Source organism: Porites lutea, chromosome 8, assembly GCF_958299795.1.
Source record: "Porites lutea chromosome 8, jaPorLute2.1, whole genome shotgun sequence".
Lineage (NCBI taxonomy): Eukaryota > Metazoa > Cnidaria > Anthozoa > Scleractinia > Poritidae > Porites > Porites lutea.
In genome coordinates this window covers 7,508,940-7,530,918 of record NC_133208.1, presented here as the reverse complement: position 1 = coordinate 7,530,918, position 21,979 = coordinate 7,508,940, and the positions used below count along the sequence as shown (strand labels likewise).

The 21,979-nt window shown below is 38.2% G+C and overlaps 3 protein-coding genes across 3 annotated transcripts in view; 2 read left to right on the top strand and 1 right to left on the bottom strand.

The window, feature by feature from the left end:
* LOC140945160 (uncharacterized) overlaps positions 1 to 21,979 on the top strand; it is a 388,260-nt gene that overhangs the window by 220,707 nt on the left and 145,574 nt on the right. The window lies entirely within an intron of this gene.
* LOC140946920 (uncharacterized) overlaps positions 1 to 21,979 on the top strand; it is a 147,306-nt gene that overhangs the window by 73,421 nt on the left and 51,906 nt on the right. The window lies entirely within an intron of this gene.
* LOC140946906 (mitochondrial inner membrane protein Mpv17-like) lies at positions 6,821 to 13,553 on the bottom strand. Its single transcript, XM_073396009.1, has 2 exons — positions 13,445 to 13,553; positions 6,821 to 7,453 (listed from the first exon to the last, which is right to left on the bottom strand). The coding sequence occupies exons 1-2, from the start codon at positions 13,524 to 13,526 to the stop codon at positions 6,948 to 6,950; spliced, it is 588 nt and encodes a 195-aa protein (XP_073252110.1). The 5' UTR covers positions 13,527 to 13,553; the 3' UTR covers positions 6,821 to 6,947.

Here is a 21,979-nt window from a genome sequence, read left to right as displayed (position 1 = left end):
AGAAAACAATAATTTTCCATTACTTATAACAGAATGTGGCTTTCTCGCCCTACCTTCTGACTTGTCTCCACACGATCTTCGTCCTTCTTTTGCTCTTGTTCACAAAGATCAGCAGCAAGACTAGAATTTTTGCACTGAAACAATAACAATAACAAATAAGTTTATCTCTTTTTTTTTTGCAAGTTGTGGTGCATTCTTATTGTTTAGATTGAATGAAGTGTAACTGTTGTTGAGTTAAAGATTAAGTTTTGGTTAGACATTAGTGACGCGTAAGATCACAAAATGCCGTACCTCGTGCGTTGTTGCTTGATATAGTTAATGCGAAAGATCTATCTGCGAAGTTAACTGCGTTCATTTGCGAATCTATTCAGGCGTACAGAGAGGACAATCGGTAAGCGTATTTTTCTCTCCCCTTATTGTTTTCGTTTCAATATTTGATCGATTATTGTTAGGTTTTTTGTGCGCTCGTCTTTTCTTGTTTTGTTATGTAATAATTATTGCTTTAGCTTAGCTCCGTTTCATGTCGCTTAGACTAGGTTTTCTTGTTTGTATTTTTAGTTTGACGTGTTTGACATCAGATTAAATCGCATTGGAATCACAGTTGTTCGTGTCTGGTGTTGAAATTCAGTACATCGCTGTCCTCGTGAGAACTTTGATTTGCGACATTCCTACGCTGTTAAACGCCTGCATTTACATGAAGGGCTAGCCATGCTTCATTATCATTTGAACCATGCAAAATGATACCATAAAATCATAAGAATGATGAATAATAATATCTTTTGATAATATAGTAATCTTTACAAATAATGGTATGATGAGCTGAAACAAGTAGCAACCTTCCATGCGTTGTCAAGGTGAATTTTACCGGGTGAGAAAACTCAGGATAACTATTCAGGGTTACAGAAAATAGTTTTCAAAAGAAGGAGTTTTTTAATTCCTCTATAAAAAAAAGCTGATGCTAATATTAAGACATGACGAACAGGGATGTCATGCAGTGCATGCGCATGTTCTGACATGGATATCCATGGCTCTGATAACAAAGTTAGATTTGGTTTTCAAATCAGGGACACTGCTGCATTTCTCGTGGCGTATTGTTGTTGTATATTAAATGCTTATATGTACCCAAGCTGATTCTAGAGAATAAAGTGGTGAATTGGTTTAAATGATAATGTCTTTTCAGTTTTTAGAATGAGAATAAACGTCAATATATAAGTAAAACAATCGTGTTTTGAAGCTTTTAACCTACCCTCTCCGGGCTCTTTTCAACGCCAACTGTTTTCACTACGAGGTCTTTTACATCAAAACAAACATCTCCAACTGACGCATACGGAACATGAGCCGACGTATAAAATCCTCGAACACTCTGTTTTACATTGCGATTGTACTTTTCTCGTCAATGGTCTTCCGGTAATTGCGATTTGCAATGACAACCCGTTCGAATTCGGACTTTTCGCTCGCCATGCGGCGCGACGAAAGACGGTTGAAACTCAGATCGAAAATTTTGTTTCAAACATCGAGAAATGTCTGCGTAAAGTTGGTTATCCGATTCTTGAAGCACGACCATGTTACAATTGCGTCAATATTTTCATTAAAAAAGGCGATGTGGTACAAACAGTAGCACAAGAGCAAATGCGAACTAAAACTTTCAAAACTTACAGTTACCATAGGGACGTTTCATGACGAATTGTCGTGACGCGGCACTTTCGAACACTTGGAACACTCTGCGCCCGCAATGCAACAAGGAACCGAACGAGAATGAAAAGCGACGTCAAAAAAGAAAATATTGGTGGGGTGAAAAATAGAAAAGAAGTGCAGAAAGAAGTGGGCGGCAAAATGTTTGATTATGACAAACGTAACAGGGCTATTACTTGCGCGTTTTCTCGTGATCTTCATTTAACGTTGTGTTCTTAGCGGAGCTCCACGCGCGACGCTTTGCAGTATTGGGTTATTTTTCGTGCGATTTTGCGGTAATTTTTTTTCAAAGTACGGTATTGCGGTTTTCAGAGTCCAAGTATGCGGTAATTTTAACTTTTATGACGCGGTAATCGGGGAAAAAATTGTTGTCACGCGGTGATCTGCTTCGTTTCTTTAAAGCATGACAACTATACAAATCTATGGGTTCCTGAAAAATCCTAAAAGGAGTCCTAAAAGGTCTCCCTAGGTCCCCTAGCCTGCGTGTCTCCCTAGTTGCACAGTTGGCGACCGTCACGATTGGGCAAAGAGAGTCCAGACAATCCGCTCATAGACATGGTAGAGATTTTATTTTCGCGGGAAAAAGTGTCCTAAAATGTGTCTTGGCTAACGTTCTTACCGTCCTTACCGCCTCTTTCGTGCCAGTCGCGAAACAATGGCGAGCGATCCAGATGGTGAACACAGTGACTAGTCAGATAATCCAGTAAATAGTGAGGTCGTTATAAATTGCGTAGCAATTTTCTACGAAGAAGGAAAAGGGGGCGAAAATTACAGGAAAAAAAAGTTCCGTTGTTTGGTAAATCGAGGGGAAACGAGGCTGGGGAAATTCAGGGAAACAGTTTGGTAAGTACTATCTTATTGTACTTACTCCTAACCTACCTCAACAATACATCGATTATCGACATTTTCCTGTCCTATACAGTCTACTTGAAAAAATGGACTGACGGTTATCGGACCTTATCGTATATGAGTTTCACTGAAAACGTTTGATAAACAAAGACGAGTGCGATGGTCGTACATGTATTTTTATCGTATGCTTAACATCGACGCACCTTAATTTGGAAACACTATTCAAAAGGCGGATTTTAGTCTTGAGAACGGCAACTTCTTCCCAATTGCAACTGCGGTCTCGGTATTTGGTAAATTTTGATGCGGTATCATTGCCAGAAATTAGGGACAAGATGGTGGTTGCGCGTGCGCACCAAGGCCACAATGGCTGCGAATTCGTATAAGAAAATGTATGGAGAAAAGGAAACTTTTTCAAATATATCGATTATGAGCTCACCGGTGTTCGGTGCACGACTCGAAACATGTTAAGTGCTGTGCAACCTTCGCATCTGGGTTAAAAATAGCTAATTAGAAGTAGGTTTACTTACTTCCCGAAGAAGCCACTTTTATCTCTCGTTGTACGCTCCATTTCTCCATACATTGTCTTAAAATCTTGCCGAAGTCATGCGAAATACTCGTCGATTAGAGGATAAACCCTTCACTGAAGTAAATTTGCACGACTCGATATCACTTCTGCGATGGAAGATGTTTCCAAAACAGTCGTTAAAAGGACGATTTTTGCACTGGAAAATACTTCCAAAGGCGCATTATTTCCCTCAGTTTTCCATCTGTAGTCCAGTAATGGACGCCATAGTTGTGAATGGCACATTTCGGTCGGACAAAGCTTCACAACTCCAAACCTCACCGAATCGCCATTTTGTTTGTTGCTACAACTCTAGAGATGCTTCACGGGATATAAACTAGGTTCCAGGCATTCAAAAATCCTCGATTAGCCTACCAGGCTTGGTTTTAAAACAAAATTGTCACGAAAATGTCACGAAAGGCACAGCCGCGTACTGTTTTGTTGCTATCAGCCGCTCGGCCGAGTATAAACCTAACATTTTCTTGCAAGATGTTTCATTCCAGCTTTTTTCTTCGTAAAACAGATCCACAGAGCTCAAATTATTTTAACAATCGCAGGGGATACGCTTTTCCTGACTACGATCGTTTTTGTCCGCCATTTTGGAAATGAGATTCCGCTGACAATTAATCACGGGCGCGAAATGTCCACTATTTCTGGCAATGTGCGGTTTTCTCTCTCTACCACGTGCGATATTGCGGTATTCGTACCCCCCTTACGCCCCCCTCCTTTCACGAAAAGATCTTCTGAATTGAAGTTTGGCGGAATTTTTTTCAAACATCACTGATTGTCACTCTTGTCACAGAAGGTTTGCTGTCTCCTTTCCTCTGCCGTCCTATTGTTTATTAAAGTTCACTTTTTTGAAGAACAAGTCATTGGCCTTCATGATTTGCAGAAAGATCACGATCTGTTTTTGCCTTTTTTACACACCATGAGCGCGACAGATGACACATGAAATATGAGCGCGCTTTTATGTTGTTGTTTGTTTGTTTTTCTTTTATCTCCTAAGTAGTTATAAAAGAGCCTGGGGGCAGCATAAAGCTTGTCTGGGATTGAAAGTGATTCGGCACATCAGGCAATCCCAGGCAAAAAAAAAAAACAATTTCATTTAGCAAGATATGAGGTTAAGCAAGTGCACATCTTGTAACACAACCGGAGTTTAAAAATGCGAATACATTCAATGACACTCAATCCGATATTGGAAAACCATCTGACCGTCACATAACGTTTCACGTAATGTGTCTGTCCATCTTCGTTGTTGTTTTAAATCGTCTTTTGTAGCTTAATAGCAGAGCTCTCGCGCGCGAAGCCCATCCGAGAAAATTTGGTAATCAGGTGACCGTACACCGACCGACCGCCCGCCCGCCCGAGCGACCGTCCGTCCGCACCACAGGCATACCAATGTGAAATAACTCAATCAACAGGTATGGCAACCTAAATGCAACTCGAGGTTATTTTGGCGGGAAATCGCATAGCCACCGGCTTCTTGTAAAGAAGAGACAAAGACGAAAACGGAAAGCGGAAATTGTTTCTGTATCCGTGTTGTCTAAAGCATTTAGTTTAGACTAATTGTCACATCCACAAATTTGGAATATGGAGCAGGAGAAAGACAGAGAAAAAAGAAAGTAGGCGGCAGGCCAGTGAAGCTCAACGAAGAAAAGGGCCACAGAGCGAGAGATAAAAACAGAGGAGACATTTTTTTTGTTGGAAAAACAAGATGAAAATTTTGTAGCGGCAGTGACAAAATGGGAAATGCTAGCGGCCACCAAAGCAAGGTAAAAAAAAAACCGGCATTGAAAAAAAAGTGAACGAGAACACGTACGACATTTCCTCCATAAAAACTATAAAACGTGTAACTAAGAAGTTTCTGGAAGTTTCACGTTTTAGTTGTGCAAAACAACGGCAAAGAAATGTACAAAAAAAGTGTGCTGCACGTGCAAAGTTGGTTTTTTTGCTAATTAGACCTATTGTTGTTTTTCACCATTCTCCGGTGTTGCCTTCGCCGCTTAGCATTACACGATTTTATATTTTTTTTGAACAAACTATAAATATTATCGAGGGCTTCGCTTTTAGCCCAGGCTAAATCTATACATTATTTTTACACTTTTTTTTTAAACTCTGGGACCACTTTACTTGGCTTACCACTGTTGTGGTATCCCTATTTACATAGGCTAGTGTAACCTCTCTGATCATAAAGCCATTCCTGCCTCCACTTTGAGCGACCAACAACGATTTTCTCCTAACATCATCACAACAGCACAAAATGAAAAGGTTATGAGAATTGTTAAAAAGATCACAATCGAGTAATGCTTTGATCATGAAACCAATTATTCTCGAATAATCCTTTCAGAAAAATATGTATAAACAAGGACAGTCTGGACAATTTGTTTGGTAATATTGGGGTTTAAAGGGGTTAAGTGACCCCCCTCCCCCCCCCCTCCTCCCACCCCAACAAGTAAGACCCTTAAAATTATTGTCACAGACCAATTTGTTGTGCAACAGCAAATATCTTTACGGTTCAATTTAGAACACCATGATCTGCACCTAAAAATGTTCAGCAACATGTGTTGGAACCAATGATTACAATTCCTGTGAGCTGGTCAAAACACCACAAACTAATCACCATTGTTGATTGTATTTTGTTTTTCCTACACTACACCTGATCGGTTTATTCTTTGTGACACGATAACATTCTAGCAATGTTTTGAAAACAGTATTATTTCTTGCCCGTAGAGTTCTCGAACTAAGATGTTCAGTGTGTAATAATCAACTGATAATAAAAACAACTTTGTAAAATTTAAACCATGTCTTGTTTAAAAATTGATTTGCTTTAGTTTCTCAGAAATACTGCTCATGCGATAGAATAATTACTAAAGGTTTGCTGCTCCAGTCTTACATAATAGCATAGCATCGATTCCAACCCAGCTCGTTACACACACACACACACCCTCTCCACCCCAACCACTCAAATACGCCTGAAGAAAATTAATAAGGAATGGTAACAGAAAGCACGTCAGGTACCATAGTGTAAACACCACTCCCTGTACTAACACCAAATGCAGTGGAGCCTTGAAGATACAACCAACCTATCAGTCTAAGCCCAGGCTCTGCATTGGGGAAAAAGGAGAAAAAAATCGGTGTTAGCAGAAAAAAAAAAATCGGCGAGTAAAGCGAACCAAGCGCTAGTCCTCCCCACCACTAAGCTTGCTTCACTCACTGCTATTTTTCCTATTTCACCCCTTTTTTCTGCATTTTCCCCCCACTACAGAGCCTGCCTGGTCCCAGGCTACCAACCTCTATATACTTTACAAAGTTCTCCGCAGTTATGAACACAATTAATGAAACTTTAACCAATCCATTTTAATTTGCTATGCACCTGCTAGATAAAGGTGCTAAGAGCAATTAAATGATGTAACATTAATGCCAGTAATAAAAAATGAAAAGCTGAAATTGACCTTGTTCATATTTGGGTATTGTGACAGACTATTTTTTGTCTTTTGTGACTTCAAATTAGGACCAAAAAAGGGAATGTTATCTGCACTATGTCTTCTTTTTAATAGAACTTAATTAGTTGAAGGATTGTCTGTAGATGCGAATTTTCATCCTCAACCTTATTCAATGTCAGATTACAATGTGATTCCAATATTTTAAACATCACTTTTTTATAATTTTTGCCATTGAATTGTGAATAACTTTAATTTATATAAATATTGTAATCACAACAATATTAGTACTTCTACTGAGTGTAATTGTATTTGAAATATTAACATCATAAAATAAAAGGTAGTTTAAACATGGTTAACCTCAAGTGAATCAACTAACCAAACAGAGGGTGCTGTAAGTCACATCACTGAACCAGCTCCAAAGAATCCTTAACAGTTAAGGCTGCAGCATCAGGTGACGGCTTGCTAGCCATCCATGACAGGTATGCATTCCAAAATATTGCTACAATTTGGACATAGCCAACACGGTGCTGAATAGGAACAAACGTAAAATTCAGAGTCTGTGCAAGGGGCCAGATCTTATAATTTGTGATCAGTGTCTGTACATAGCGTTCCTGGAGCATCTCTTTAATTTCATGTGGTCGTTTTCCGGCAAGTGTCTCTGACACACTGAAAAAGAAGCATATCATAACAGGAGCAAAGAGACTCTGATCCAGCAGCATCTTTTTAAAGCCGGCAGTTTTGGCAGTCCCAGGGACAATCCTTTCCAGTGTAAGGTACCATGATCTCAGCACAGGGCCAATAACTAGTCCAACCACTCCCATACGAGCTGTTCTTCTGAAGTCATGATTTGTGCCTCTTCGCTCAGCAAATTGCTGGGTGATGACATCTCCAGCGGCGACAAGGACACCTAAGGCAAAAACAAGAAGTAATGAAGAGTTATACTGTCTTTGCAGCCCAGGGGAAAGCACTCCCTTATTTGGCCTTAATGGGTAACAGCACTGAACATTGTATGGGTTTGGGCGGTTGAGAGTCTTCAAACTGAGTACACAATTTTGCTGTTAGCCTCTCAAACAGGGTGTTGCCCTGAACAGGCTGTAAAATGTGGGAGATTTCAATCAGTGTACACGTACATGTGTGTGTGAGGGGGGATTCAATAGCCTAAATATGAGTTGGAGAGTCTCTTGTCTAAAATAGAGTAGTCAAACAGACAGTTTTAAGGCCTTATGGAGGCATACAGAGGCAGCATGTGGGATTGGCAGCAACAGCTTAATCAACCCGGTCAATTCGCCACTTCCTCTGTACTTTTATACTTTACATAAACAAATTAGATAATCACTCTTTTCCTTTCTTTCTTTCTTTTTTTTCTTTTAATTTGCCCATGGTCTGAGTGTAACCTAAGGATGATTATCAATAACCCTGGGACTGGGAGTTGAGAGGAGGGGGTATGGGATCACTGATTTGCGGGGAATAGGGGGACTGTCCTCACATCACTGTAGCTCACATCCAGGAGGTGTGAATGAAATCCTGCAATCCAAGTTCACAGAAGTTAAAGGGGAACTCCCTCCCCCTTCGGTACATTCGCACCCTAGATGAATGCGAGTTACAGTATTTATGGAATAATAGGGGACTGTGAAGTCTAATGGGAATTAACATCAGCAGGGTGCAAAGAAAGTCAGTTTTACAGCTTGTCATTTGGGCAAGCTGTATGCATTAGCTCAAAGGTCATTTTAACTAGCCCCAAATACTTTTTGATGAGGTAACTGCAATGATTACACAGTTCTTATACTGTAATTTTAATCCCTCAAAAAACGTCACCAACCTGTACATTGGGCAAGTTAAGAACGAAATCAACTAGCGCAAAAGCAAAATTTTACCAGTCCAGAGCTATTGGACACTATACCTTCTTTTTGCAATAATATTATGCTGCCTAGTTGTACCATAGCATGTTCATGGATAGCTTACATATACATCAGAACTTAGTCCCTTAACCCATAAAACAAGTACTTGTACCTGTTTAGAGTTTTAAAGAATATAACCAAAAAATTTTCACCATGGCCCACTAACTGTAACAATTTTTATGATTGTAATTTTTGCAGGCCCAAAGCGTTAAAACTTGAAAAGGTTGGCACAACTTTTTCAAGTTTCAAATAACGTCCATCCTTGCCATTCGTAGCTACAGACAATAGACCTTTGTCACCCAGCAGCCGTTTTGTCCCCAGAGATTAAAAAAGCTTTGTATTTGCACAGCTAGCCTTATTCTCACTGCCAGGCTAACCATGCAAAAACAAAGCTTTTTAAATCTCCTGGACAAAATGGCCGTTGTGTGACAAAGGTCTATAGGATATGGTTTCAATGCCTAATTATTTATATTAATACATGTAGCCGTGCATAACAAAACTGGACCATTATTTTTGGAAGTTAGAAAATAGTGTGTCATATATAGCCCCTTTAATCTTTCTGTTTTGAGAATTTCACTAAGAACATATGGTACTATAATGAAAGTCTTTTGTAAAAAATTGCTCTCAAATTATTTGTAGCAAAAATCTTACTATTTTGATTACGGGCAACGATAAACAACGAAAGAGAATTAGATACTTGTACAGCATGATTAAACCACAGTAATTATTATAAGAATTATTATACTAATAATTATTATGTTATTATATTAATTATTATAAGAAGGATACTGTAAAACCTAAGAATGAAATATTAGTTAATTACTATAAAAGTGTTCATATTTACAAAAAAATGTAGATAAGCATGAAATTGTTTCTATTGCTTAATTGTCAGTCAAGCAATCAAAATAAATAAAAATTATAAATAAAACAGTAAGTTGCACAGAAATTTCTTCTTTGGAGTTGCTAGCCTGCATGTTTATCCTAGTTATTATCAATATTATACAAGTCAATCTTGATTTTAATAGGAGCAGAAAATGTAAAAAATATGGTGATATATTTCATGCAATTTGGCCTGACAGATACAAAACCACACTAGCAGAGACAGTCTTTACTTTGAAATGAGACATCCTTCGTAATATTAAAAAAACATTCTATGTTGACTCTGACATGAAGTAACTTGCCAGTGTAAATAAAATAATTTACATGCACAGTCAAGTTAGATTGTGTCAGCAATTATTGTTTAAATAAATATAATTCACATTTTGTCAAAGACGCAAAATGTTGGGTATCCATGATGGAAAGTTTACAAATGTCGTAACAAACATCGCTGGCTCTATCCACCCTTTGGGAAATATTTTCTGTGAATGTTTACATGTATAAGTCGAAATGGCATGGCCACAGTTCTTAGCTAACTTCACTGTAGCCAAATGACTGACACTTGTGCTTTATAAATTTATGTAATCAACATTTCTTGTAATCGGTCTTGGTGGAGCAATTGGTTTACTTTCTGTATATCAGGGTGCAAAGAAAGTTGGTTTTACGACTTGCCCTTTAGGCATGCAAGTTATTGCTAGTATGTACTAGCCCAAGTGTCTTTTAAGTAGCCCCTAAAAAATTCACTAGCCTGATTACAAAATCCACTAGCCCTGGGCTATCAGACACGTCTTTCTTTGCATGCTGGTATATGTACATGTTCATCCTTCCTCATGATGCTCAAACTAATAATGGATTGAAAACATTTAGCCAAAGATTCGTTTAGTGCCAATGATGTGGATGCTTGTTCAAATGTTTGAGTTACACTGTAGGAAGATAAATGTATGTTTACTAGTATACAGTTCCTCAGTTAATGCCCACTGTTTAAGATCCAATGACTTACAATAAAGTCCACAAAAACTAACAACCAAAATAAAAACAAAAGTTTATGCATGAATTTCCAGGTGAACGTTCGAGTCTTAAATCAGAATAGGACTGTTGTTATTGACAGTCACTGGCGCATTTCAACAATCTGTAGTATTTATCTTCAGAGTCACTCAGAAGATGAATACTGCACAGGTTGTCGAAACGTCAGTCACTGTCAACATTCAGGACTACGTTCACCCAGACAAACATACTCAGCCTACTTATGAAATGACCCCTGGGTTCAAACCTTTCACAAAATAAGAGCAATATGTAGACAATAGACGTATTAATTATTTTTACAACCTGGTGGCCTATTAAATAAGTATTCTTGCTTTTATAGGATTATAATAACCATTTCTGACCTCATTAACATGTGCAAAATACAAAACAATTCTTACTTTCAAACGAGGTCAGAAAGCCTGAATAAATCACACGTATAAAAAAATATATATATTAATAGGACACCATTGTGAAAGAGGTATAAAGCTGGCCCATACATGTATACTAATCAGATGTGTCAGAGATACACGCACACTCAGATGCAGAGGTACAAATTGCACACACGCATTTTTTGGACAGTTGTTTTGAGCTGCATGCACTGTACATATACATGTCTAGGTATCTAGCGCAACTGTGAAATTTGCATGAAGACAGTCTGTGGGCCAAGATCATTATCCTCTGGATAATGTTGTTGTTGTTGTCACTCAAAAGTATAAACCACGAATGATGAGGCCTCAAGTATTTATGGGTATACATGTATGTTCATTAGCAAAGCAAATTCAAAGATCTTTTGACAAAAGTTTGCATTGTCACAAGATACTTGTGTGGATGCAAATACCTAAAGTACTTTCTGCAAGGCATGCTGTTGTTGTTGTTGTTTTTTGTCTTCCAAGAAAGCCTTTTATGTCCTATTTTATGATTTTCAAGTGTGCGTTTGTGATATGCCTATGCTCTTTAATTGTGGACATCTGTTATGTGTCCAGGACAGGTGAAGCTGTGAGCTTATTGCCACGAAATCTGGAAACCGCTTCAATAAAGTAAACATTTTATTGTGCAAAATACAAAACAATTCTTACTTTCAAACGAGGTCAGAAAGCCTGAATTTATCACACGTATAAAAAAAATATATATTAATAGGACACCATTATGAAAGAGGTATAAAGCTGGCCCATTCATGTATACTAATCAGATGTGTCAGAGATACACGCACACTCAGATGCAGAGGTACAAATTGCACACACGCATTTTTTGGACAGTTGTTTTGAGCTGCATGCACTGTACATATACATGTCTAGGTATCTAGCGCCACTGTGAAATTTGCATGAAGACAATCTGTGCGCCAAGAGCATTATCCTCCGGATAATGTTGTTGTTGTTGTCGCTCAAAAGTATAAACCATGAATGATGAGGCCTCAAGTATTTATGGGTATACATGTATGTTCATTAGCAAAGCAAATTCAAAGATCTTTTGACAAAAATTTGCATTGTCACGAGGTACTCGTGTGGATGCAAATACCTAAAGTACTTTCTGCAAGGCATGCTGTTGTTGTTGTTGTTGTTTTTTGTCTTCCAAGAAAGCTTTTTATGTCCTATCTTATGATTTTCAAGTGTGTGTTTGTGATATGCCTATGCTCTTTAATTGTAGACATCTGTTATGTGTCCAAGACAGGTGAAGCTGTGAGCTTATATTGCCACGAAATCTGGAAACCGTTTGATGTTTTTTGGATGCATCATCACCAAAAGCTTCAATAAAGTAAACATTTCTGAAAAGAACTTCCAATGCTAATAAACTCTTCTACCCATAAATCTATTAGGTCCCATCGTTCATGGTTTATACTTTTCAAGCGACAATGTTTTTTCAATCAGGTGTATACAAGACCTGTCAACCTTCCACATCTTCAAATATTGAGAATTGATGGGATAAGGGATGATAAATGATGTCATAATGACTACAGCACATGACATCATTTGTGAAAAAAACTGCACAAAAAAGATGTTGTTGGAATTATCACATTTGACCTAATTAATTGGCTTACTTCCCACCAACCATATTATTGCTTATATTATTTACAATGGCATACCAGAGTTTGTGAGGAAATGTTTGATATTAACAGTAAAATAGCTCAAACAAAGCAAAGTATTTGAAAAAATTCCACTGTCAGAAAGTCGATTCCACAAGAAATGGCAAACCATGGCGATTACCCGCAAGATTTCAGATTCTAACCTGGAGACTGGGTGAATTATGGTTCAAAATCTGGAGTCTCCCAGATTATGCAGGAGAGTTGACAGCCCTGTGTATACAGTCAAACCCCAATTTTTACACACCTGCTTAATAAAGACACCTCATTATTACAGACAGTTTGCTTTGTCCCTGGGGAAAGACAGTCCTTAACTTACTCTTAAGTTACATTTTCTCTAAATTCAACCCAGTTAATACGGACACCCCTCAGTGCATGTGTTAACAGAGAAAATGTTTACAAATGACAGAGTAGTGTGTACAACTGACAGAGTACTGGATACAACTGACAGAGTAGTGCATACAACAGACATAGAAAATGTTAAAGCGAGAGTCTCTCTCTGGAGCACCAAATATCAAGAGGAGACGTTTGAAAAAGCAGCAAGAAATGATGCCAAATAAGGGATGAGAGATAAATGAAAAGAAGACAATGATATGATACAACTGACTAAAATAATTTTAAAACAAACAACGCGCCATAGTTTGGTTTCATGCCCATAGTTTCATTTGATTTAGGCCCTTTTCCATTTTGCTATGTTTTCCATTTTGGGTGCATCGAAATCCAACAATTCACAAACTGTCCCAACTGTGTCTCCAAACTGACGTCCTCATACCCTGAAAATTTAGAGGACATTGCAAGTAAAGGCAAGTCCGCAAATCCGAAGCTCATTTGTCTTTTAAAACAATTATAAGTCCCTACAACGCGATCTGTAAAAGTATTTAGGCTTATTTCATAGCAATTAAGCTTTGGATTTTTTGAAGACATCACTTCACTCAAATGATTTGAGTGAGGTGATGTCTCCTCAAATCGATCATGAGTTTCATGACAAATCAAGTTAAAAACGGAATTTCATTAATTACAATACCTGTTCCTATACTTTGTGTTTTCCAAGGATGTGTTATAAGCAGCTGTTGATATTTCGCCCAGGCTCTTCTTAGAATACTCATTACGGCTTGCTTTAGGTCTTTTTTTTGTGCGCTGATCACCAGCCGCCATGTTTTTTGTTTCAGCAACCGAGCGGCCCTGGGAAGAAGTTTGAATCGACTCCATTGTTCAGGGCGGAAAAACGTAATGAGCATGCGTGAACTTTTTTACCCAGATCCCCTGGCCGGGTTTGAAAAAATGGCGGGATTTCAAGTACTTTCTTGCCTGAAAATAAAATGTTTCCACTCATAACCTGGAAGGAACAGGCAATTTGTCGTCAAAAGTTGCAAGCTGTGGTTATAACCTTGTCGTTACTTAATTTTCCCGAAGAATACCTCATGGTAAAACAGACTTTAACGACATTAATTTCCTTGCGTTGTACTTTAAATGTGCATGCGTAGGTCGGATTTTTTTCAAGATGCATTCACAAAATGTGTTCATATAAGGAAGTTCCTGGATATATAAGGTCCGGAGCTCCACTGTGGACACAAAAACAACATATCTTTGGACAGTGATTTGCCCAAAAAAATTAACGCTTGCCCACAGTGTGTTTGAAGTCACTGAACTTTGTCGCACTCGAGCTGATATTTTAAAACCCTCGCTCGATCGGACACTCGTAGTTTCGCAGATCACTAAAATATAAACAAAATCCTCAATGTAGAAGTTATTGCGTTGATATGTGGGCAGAAAAAAGGTCAATCTTAATCTAATAAAATCTTCCCAAAAATCGGTTTCAAAGCAACTATAGTTTTTATAAACTTGCTCGTTTCTCGCAGATATATAAATTTTGCTTTGTGTTGTCAAGTTGAACACGCATAACATTTGTCAAAAACCTACGCTCAAGTAGGATTTCGTTCAAACAAAGTTAAAGTTACATTATTTCAAAAACTTGCTGACAATGAAGAAATGAATTTTCTGTACGAAAACAACCACCTAAAGATCTTAAAAGCAAAAGATCAGTTGCAACTTGGCAGCCAAGCCATGATTCACCATTTAGCTATTTTCAAAAAGCTTAACTGGTCCATGCGAGGGTCTTCGTTTAAGCAAATTAAACACATCCGATCATTAGAAAATACAGAATATTGCACATAAGGGTTTGTTTTGCTCGCCTCAGTCAAATCCAGCTGCAGCAATTGTTTACGGGAAAAGAGTAAATTGTTTTGAAGTCACTGCCGGCAGTTGTCGTTCTCTACTTCACAGCGAGTGAAAAGGACAATTTGCGTACAGAAAGTTATTCTTATAAAGAACAGAAACCGTCACAGTGTACTGGAAAACAAAACTGTGTAATGAAAAATGAAAAAAAAAAACTCTGACTATTGTGAGCAACAGAAAAATGATCTTGAGTAAGCTTGCTGGCTCACTATTTCCGAGAAAGTTTAATAAGCGCACAAGTTTGTTCACTCTGATGCGTTATAACAGCAATATGGTTCTTTGACTGAAGACAAAGATAAAGCTGGTTCTGCGAAGGTAATAAATCTGGGCATGTAAAAAAAGTAATCGTAACTACTAATAACAGAATAGAAGCGGGTTTTAATTCAACCCGGCGAAATCAACTCATAAATTAATCGGATGCACAATCAGAAAAAATACTCGCCTCTTTAGAAATGTTCAAAACCTTTTATTCCACCTCAGATTGACAGATGATCCGTTTTTCCTTTAACATTGGTTGTTCTGAATCCAAAGTAATTTTCAAGCGACGAAAAAAAAAACAAACATATCAAATAAAAATTATTTACAGAGAGCAAACGTTCGCACCTCGTGCATTTCACTCAGAACTCCAGCAACAAACAAGCACAGTGAACGCACAGAAAAGCCCGCCTTGAGCCTGCGATAAGGGATGCGCAGAAGCCTGCGCAGAACGTTTTTCCGCCCTGAAACTCCATTGGGGGGGTTTTGGCGGGGGGGGGGGGGAGGGTGGGTGGAGCGGGAATCACTTGATATTTAGGAGAACAGAAGGGGGCATCATTCGTAATTGGGAACCCAAAAAGAAATCAGTGAAGAAGAATTGAGGAATTGAATTCAGAGGGACGACTCAAATCTGTTGGACAATACCAGTTTGAGAGCATATAAAACAAATGCGTCCATTCTACTGGGAGGTAAAAGTGTTTGCAGTCTCAGTTTGTTCTAACCGCAACTTTATTTAGAAAGCGAAAGTCTGTTACACTTTCGAAAGAGTACATTTTATTTTATATGGAGAACGTTTTGTGACACTTAAATATTTACCCTTTTATAACGTGCTTATACCTAAGCTAATATTTAACTAATTTGAACATAACAGGTGAATTGTGAATTGTAAACCATAACTTTATAGATAACTGAATCATTGTGAAACAGCGTCGATCATCGCCTCTTTAGCAATGGGCACACTAACTCAGCTCTATACTAAATCCGATTCAACCGCCTCGTCGGCCTTATCTTGCGTCTGGAGCCTCTTCATCCAATTCATTTAGTCCGGCCTTACGGCAGGTTGACCTTGTACTTTACACTCTTAAAACGGCTGCTACAGTTTTAGATTTTGAAATCATAGGTGGACTTGGGAGTGGGCACCCTTTCCCAGCTCTAAACACTAAATCCGCCTTAACCGTTCTCGTAGTCGTACTCATCTTAGGATTTGAAGGTCTATACTAGAGTTTATTATTGCCATAAAAAGTGTTACAGAGTCGTTATAGTTACAGCTGATCTACGAAAACTGAGCCACTCCCATCTTGACCCTCTTCGCACGCAAGTGGCAGGGATTGATTCAGTTACGAAAAAGCGTTAGATCATCAATATTAATCCTCTACTGAATTCTCAAAACTTGACCACTTTCGGCACTCAAGTTTATTCATGCAATTTGAACTATTTTCTTGCACTTGATCCAATAAATCTACAAATACCTTTTTAACTGAGTATTTGCTTTAAATTTTCGTGTTTTGTTCATTATAAGTAAAATACAACGAGATGAAAACACTTGCAAATCTTTGAGCCAGAACTGAGTGGAAAATGTTTGTGATCCGTGGTGATATTGTTCTGTTAAAACGTATTTTATTTGTTACAAAAAGTTGTATGTTATATTGACTAACTTTTGAATTTGAGTTCGAACAGCACCTACTGTCTTTGATCAGGAATTACAAACAAGTGAAGATTGATGTGCCACTTATCTAAACCCCAGTCTTAAGCAGAAAAGAAGGAGAGATTGTGGCTCTCCCTCGTTTCTCCCGGCTTTGCCCCTCTCCCCTCGCCCCTCGCGCGTGCTCGCATTCTAAAGTGTCTCAAAAGAAAAGGAAGAGAAAACTCGCTATTGAATCTTGATGACGCCTTTTCGGTGATCGCGATCTGAACAGAATAATAATAAAGACGAGATGGTAAGAAATTGATTGTTTGAGTATCATCGAGTATAAAATCTTTCAAATGATTAATAATAAGCCGATTAAAAGAACGGTACGTTTGTACTGAACTGCTCCGATAATGCACTAAACGTCACATTTAGGTGACCATGCCGGAAGGCGAGCTGGAAACATTATCAAGAATGACAAACAGACCTACCGTCGATTAAGACTTCTCTTCTTCTCTGACTTCTTTTTTTCTATTGTTCAAAATCGAATGAAGACAGATATTTAGGAAAAGCGACCCAATTACCACGAAAATGCATTGGGCGTAAACTGTAGACTTATAGCCTGTTCCAGGCTCCGACTTAGTCGGGCCCGCGGAATTAATATATTGAGAAAGCGCGAAAACGAAAAAAAGGGAGGAAACTGGGGAGAGGAGGGGCGGTTTGCGCCTTTCACTTTTGCGTCTTCCCCACTCTTTCGCGCCTTTCCCACTATCTGAGAGCCTGGAACAGGCGAGTAGACACACGATACATCGAACTAAAAGAGGAGCCAAAGGTCAAACATCTCAATTGATTGACATGCAACTTTGCCAGCTGTAGGAAAAGAACGCAGAATTCCGGGAGTTTTATTTGCCGCTGGATTGCGCTGGTTTCGCGCGGATTACAATGTTTGCGACGGCAAGAAATTTTTTCTTTCGTCTTTCGTTTTTATGAAATCATTTAACAGCTATGAGTTATTCATTATTCCGAGGTTAGACGCGCAGTGTTATCTATAATTCCAGATTTTCCAAATCCAAATATTCATTATTCATTTTCTTTTAAACCTTGTTATTATTCGTTATTCAGTTTCCACCCCAAAAAATCTGATATAATCAATTACTAAGCAACTGACAACCCATTAATTACCTATTGATTACTCATTGATTTCATTGATGTCATCGATTAGTTTCGTCAAGAGTTTCGTCTGGTAAAAGGCGCCTGTTATGTGGGCGACCAGCAAAGTTAACAGGCATGACCTTGGAGGGCGGATCGGGTTGCACTGAACGGTATCGAATTAAGGAAATCGGACCTCATTTGCTGACACTTCGCTTCGAGAACAAGGCAAAAAGGAGGAAGGTTACAAAAAGCGGTTCAACCTTTTTCTGATTCTTGCTCTCCTGTTTTCGTCGTTTTCGTTGTTTGTGCTCCAAGTTATTGCCTTTCCGCCACATGTTTTACTGATAGTCTTAGACGATTTAGGATGGAGTGATGTTGGGTTTCATGGTTCACAAATCAACACTACAAACATGGATAAACTTGTTTCTGAAGGTGTAATCTGATTGGATAACTACTATGTACAACCAATTTGGTCTCCAACCAGAGATGCTCTCCTTACCGGAATATACCCTACACATACAGGTAAAAAGTCTTTGTGGAATTATACACAGCATTTATATTTGCATTACTTAAACTGAATAGGCTGTGGTAGTCAGTAGTGCCATCGCTCGTCTCTCGCGATGTTTTCCAATGTTTGAATCCTACTGTTGAATTCATTCCTCTGGTTTACGGATAATTTCTTTGCCACTGGTGGTATTTACAAGTGATTTATTTTGGTGTCTCAGGGTAATCTGTTCAAAGATGAAAGTACCCGGATAAGGAACTGATCGCCCGCGCTCCCGTACGGGTCACCAAATCTCCCGGTTCAGGAGCCTTGTTGTGGGCTCCTGCTCGGATAAAATCGACTTTCCAGTTTTCTGTGCTTTTGTTTAAAATTTAGCACATTTCTATTGTCAAAACTAGAAGTTGTTATTTTCATAGTAGAAATAGTACGGTATTGGCAGCTCCTTTGCACGTCTTTAGTCACTAGAGACCTTAATATCGAGGTTTGGTCATGTTACTGCAAACGACAAACTGCGGTTGGGGCTTAACGGTTTCACGTTACGCTTCTACCCATATTTGGGACTTACTCCTATTTTAGCTGAGAAATTGTCTTCAAAATTACGTTTTCTGAAATAGGGTTGTTCGAAGCTGGGTTAAGATAACCCAGGTTTAGTGCGAAATCTTAACTCAGATATGAGAGCTTAAAAATCAAATTCAGTTTAATTCTCTTTGCCTACAATTTGATGATTGGATACTCTAAAAAGAATAGAGAAAATTATTCGGGAGAGTGCTTTTGATTAAAAGAAAAAGAAACCCGGGTTAAAATTTAACCCCGGGTTAGCGCTAACATGCGTTCGAACAACTGGGCCCTGGAGGGTAGTGCAAAGGAGAGAGTCTCCAGATTTTAGATCTCCAGAGGTTGGCATATCTGGGGAGGAGGTCGATCTAACAATCGGTTGTATGGTCCCCTGTACACTATATAGACATGAACTACGAAAGGACCGCAAACGAATATTGCCGCAGAACGTAGGATCTGTTAGAGAACCTGATCAACCAAATTATACAAGGAAGACATATTGAATTCTGCAAAGGTGATTTTACTACGGCCAGGCTATATTTGACTGCATTTCACACAATTTCAAATTTTCTTATTTGAAATGACACCGGTTTGAAACTTCACGGAGTCAGACTACTGAATAAATGTTCTAAAGTTTGCGTCATTATAAAGGTATCTACATATCAAGAATTTTGGCAATTGCTGTTGTTAATTATAGACTATACATGGAAAACCGGCTACAAAATTACTGGAAAAGAACTTATCCCAATTGAGATATCTATAGGGGAAAAAACACTGAATTTCATACACGCTGGTGTTCTTTTCCCTTCTTTTTAATGAACAACTCTTGGCTATTCTTGTAACTTTTTCGCAATTTGTGACCAGTTATTCATGGGCTTCGTTAACTTTCTTCTTTACAAATCTGACCTTTTGCTAACTTGAACAGTTTTGTAGCTGTTGTTGCTGCAATCATGAAAATTCTTGTTACTTTTGCGCTTTCTGCGAAATTTGCGTTTGTGCTAAATTTGTTTTCTTGATATTCTTGTTATATCTGTTAGCGTATTTATTTCTTTCTTAGCAATGTAAAGTTTGTGTTCGCAAACTTTTATGAAATTTGTGGACGTCTGGATGGCCTTCTTTACCTCTGTTCTTAAGAAGTATGAACTTTTCCTAAATTTGTTATCCTTGGTATTGATTCGATATTTGTTAAAGTGTTTTTCTTTTTGCAAGTAAAATTCCTGTTACTTTTGCGATTTTTGCGAAATGTGCAGACTTTTAGGGGGTCTTCTTTGCCATTTTTTCCTTTGTTAGTCTGAGCTTTTGCTTAATTTGTTCCTGTTATTCTTTCGATATTTGTTAGCGTTTTTTCTTTTTGCTGTTATTGCTCAATGAAAATTCGTGTTACTTTTGCGATTTTTGCGAAATTTGCAGGCTAAATTGTTGCTAAATTTGTTATTCTTTTTATTCTTACAATATTTGTTATTGTTTGTTGTTGTTGTTATTGCAATAAAAATTCGTGTTAGTTTTTTTATTTTTGCGAAATTTGCCGACTTGCTTGTTAGGGCCTTCTTTACCTTTTTCGTCATAAGTCGAAACTTTTGCTTACGTTGTTATTCTTGCGATATTTATCAGGTTTTTTTTTGTTGCAATGAAATTTCTTGTTACTTTTGCGATTTTTGCAGATTTCTTCAGATTTCTGCAAGCAAATTTCTATATAACACGTTTTTGCTAAAATTGTTACCGCCTTCAATCCATGTTGAATTTGTTATCCTTGCTATATACGCTATTTCTTCTGTACATTTCTAACCGCAGTTTCCTTTTATATTTTTTTTTTGGCCAAAATTGCGAAAACAACTTGCTAGCAAATTTTTGCGACAGTGTTTAATGATCCACATAAGTGGAGAACCACAAGATAGCATTACGCAACTCTTTAATTTCAATGGCACAAAAAATATTACAATAGTTGGGGAATTTAATGTGGCCTCGGTAAAATGTTTTGATGAAACGGGTATATCATACAGCTTGCCTTATTCGGAAAGCGAGGATTCTCATCTTCGTTGCTCTACTATTAGGCTTACTGGCTAAAGAAAATGCTGACGTTAGTTTTTAATAATTATAATCAATCAATTTTGCAGCAATAATTCATTAAGTTGGTGCCCACAACTTGCAATGTGAGGTCGATTAGGTAAATGATTGACTTTGTTGCTGTTTTTGCTCGAGCTGGAATTCATTTCTAGATTTCTATTTGCCCTATTTCAATTTGAGTCTGAAGGATTTAAATAGACCTATTATCCATCTTGTAGAGACTGTAGTAAATTACTGTAAATTTATTTCTGTATCAGGTAGCCGTTTAAATAACCAAGACAAATCAATCATAGGGTTAATAACCTATATTTGTTAACCATAGGACGCGCGCGCAAATTCATACCCCTCACCGTGGTACAAGGGGGGGGGGGGGGGCGGGGTTAATTGAACCCCTCCCTAGAGTTTTTGTTATGTTGCAGTATTTCGAAAGGATTTTGCCTTAAGTGGAAAGCCTTTGATCTTCTCAACAAGATGAGGTATATTTTATAAGTGGTGGCGCTACTAGAAGCCTGTGACGTCACCAACAACGGTCGAGTAAAAACCGCAAAAAATGGTGCTTTTTTGTGCTTGACATATGAAATAACACATAGATAAGCACTTTGCATCATTTATCCACTATTTTTACTTTTATTGCATTTTCACTCAAAAATGGCTTTACCACCTGCCACCTATGACGCTATAGCTTGTAACCATAGTAATTGACCATAACTAAACTTGTCTCAAAATGCATGCGAGGGATAAACAAACAGCGACTGAATGTGTCAGCTGCTGATGTTTTTTTGTCTAGGGAAAAACTCAGAAAAACCTCAGAGGGTTTGAAAATTCCCCTCCCCCCCTTGTACGTCCGAGGGTTAAAAAAAAAAAGAGTTTGTCTCTTTTCCAAATTTATGCCCATAAGGACAAGACCAGAAACAAATACATACCTGATGACGGCTTTTAAAATAGCCACCCAACGTCAGCAATAAGGAGATCATGCCTGCTGTTTTTCAGTTGGTCAAACATTTTTATCATTAAGCGATAAACTGGCGCCACCGTTCTGACAAACAGTTGTCTTTTTGCCCTTGAATTTCTAACTGTTCTAATTTGGGATCTTCCTGCAAATACATTTAAACATTTCCCACACGTCGAACATTACCTTTGAGTTAAAATTGCCACGTATTTGCGTC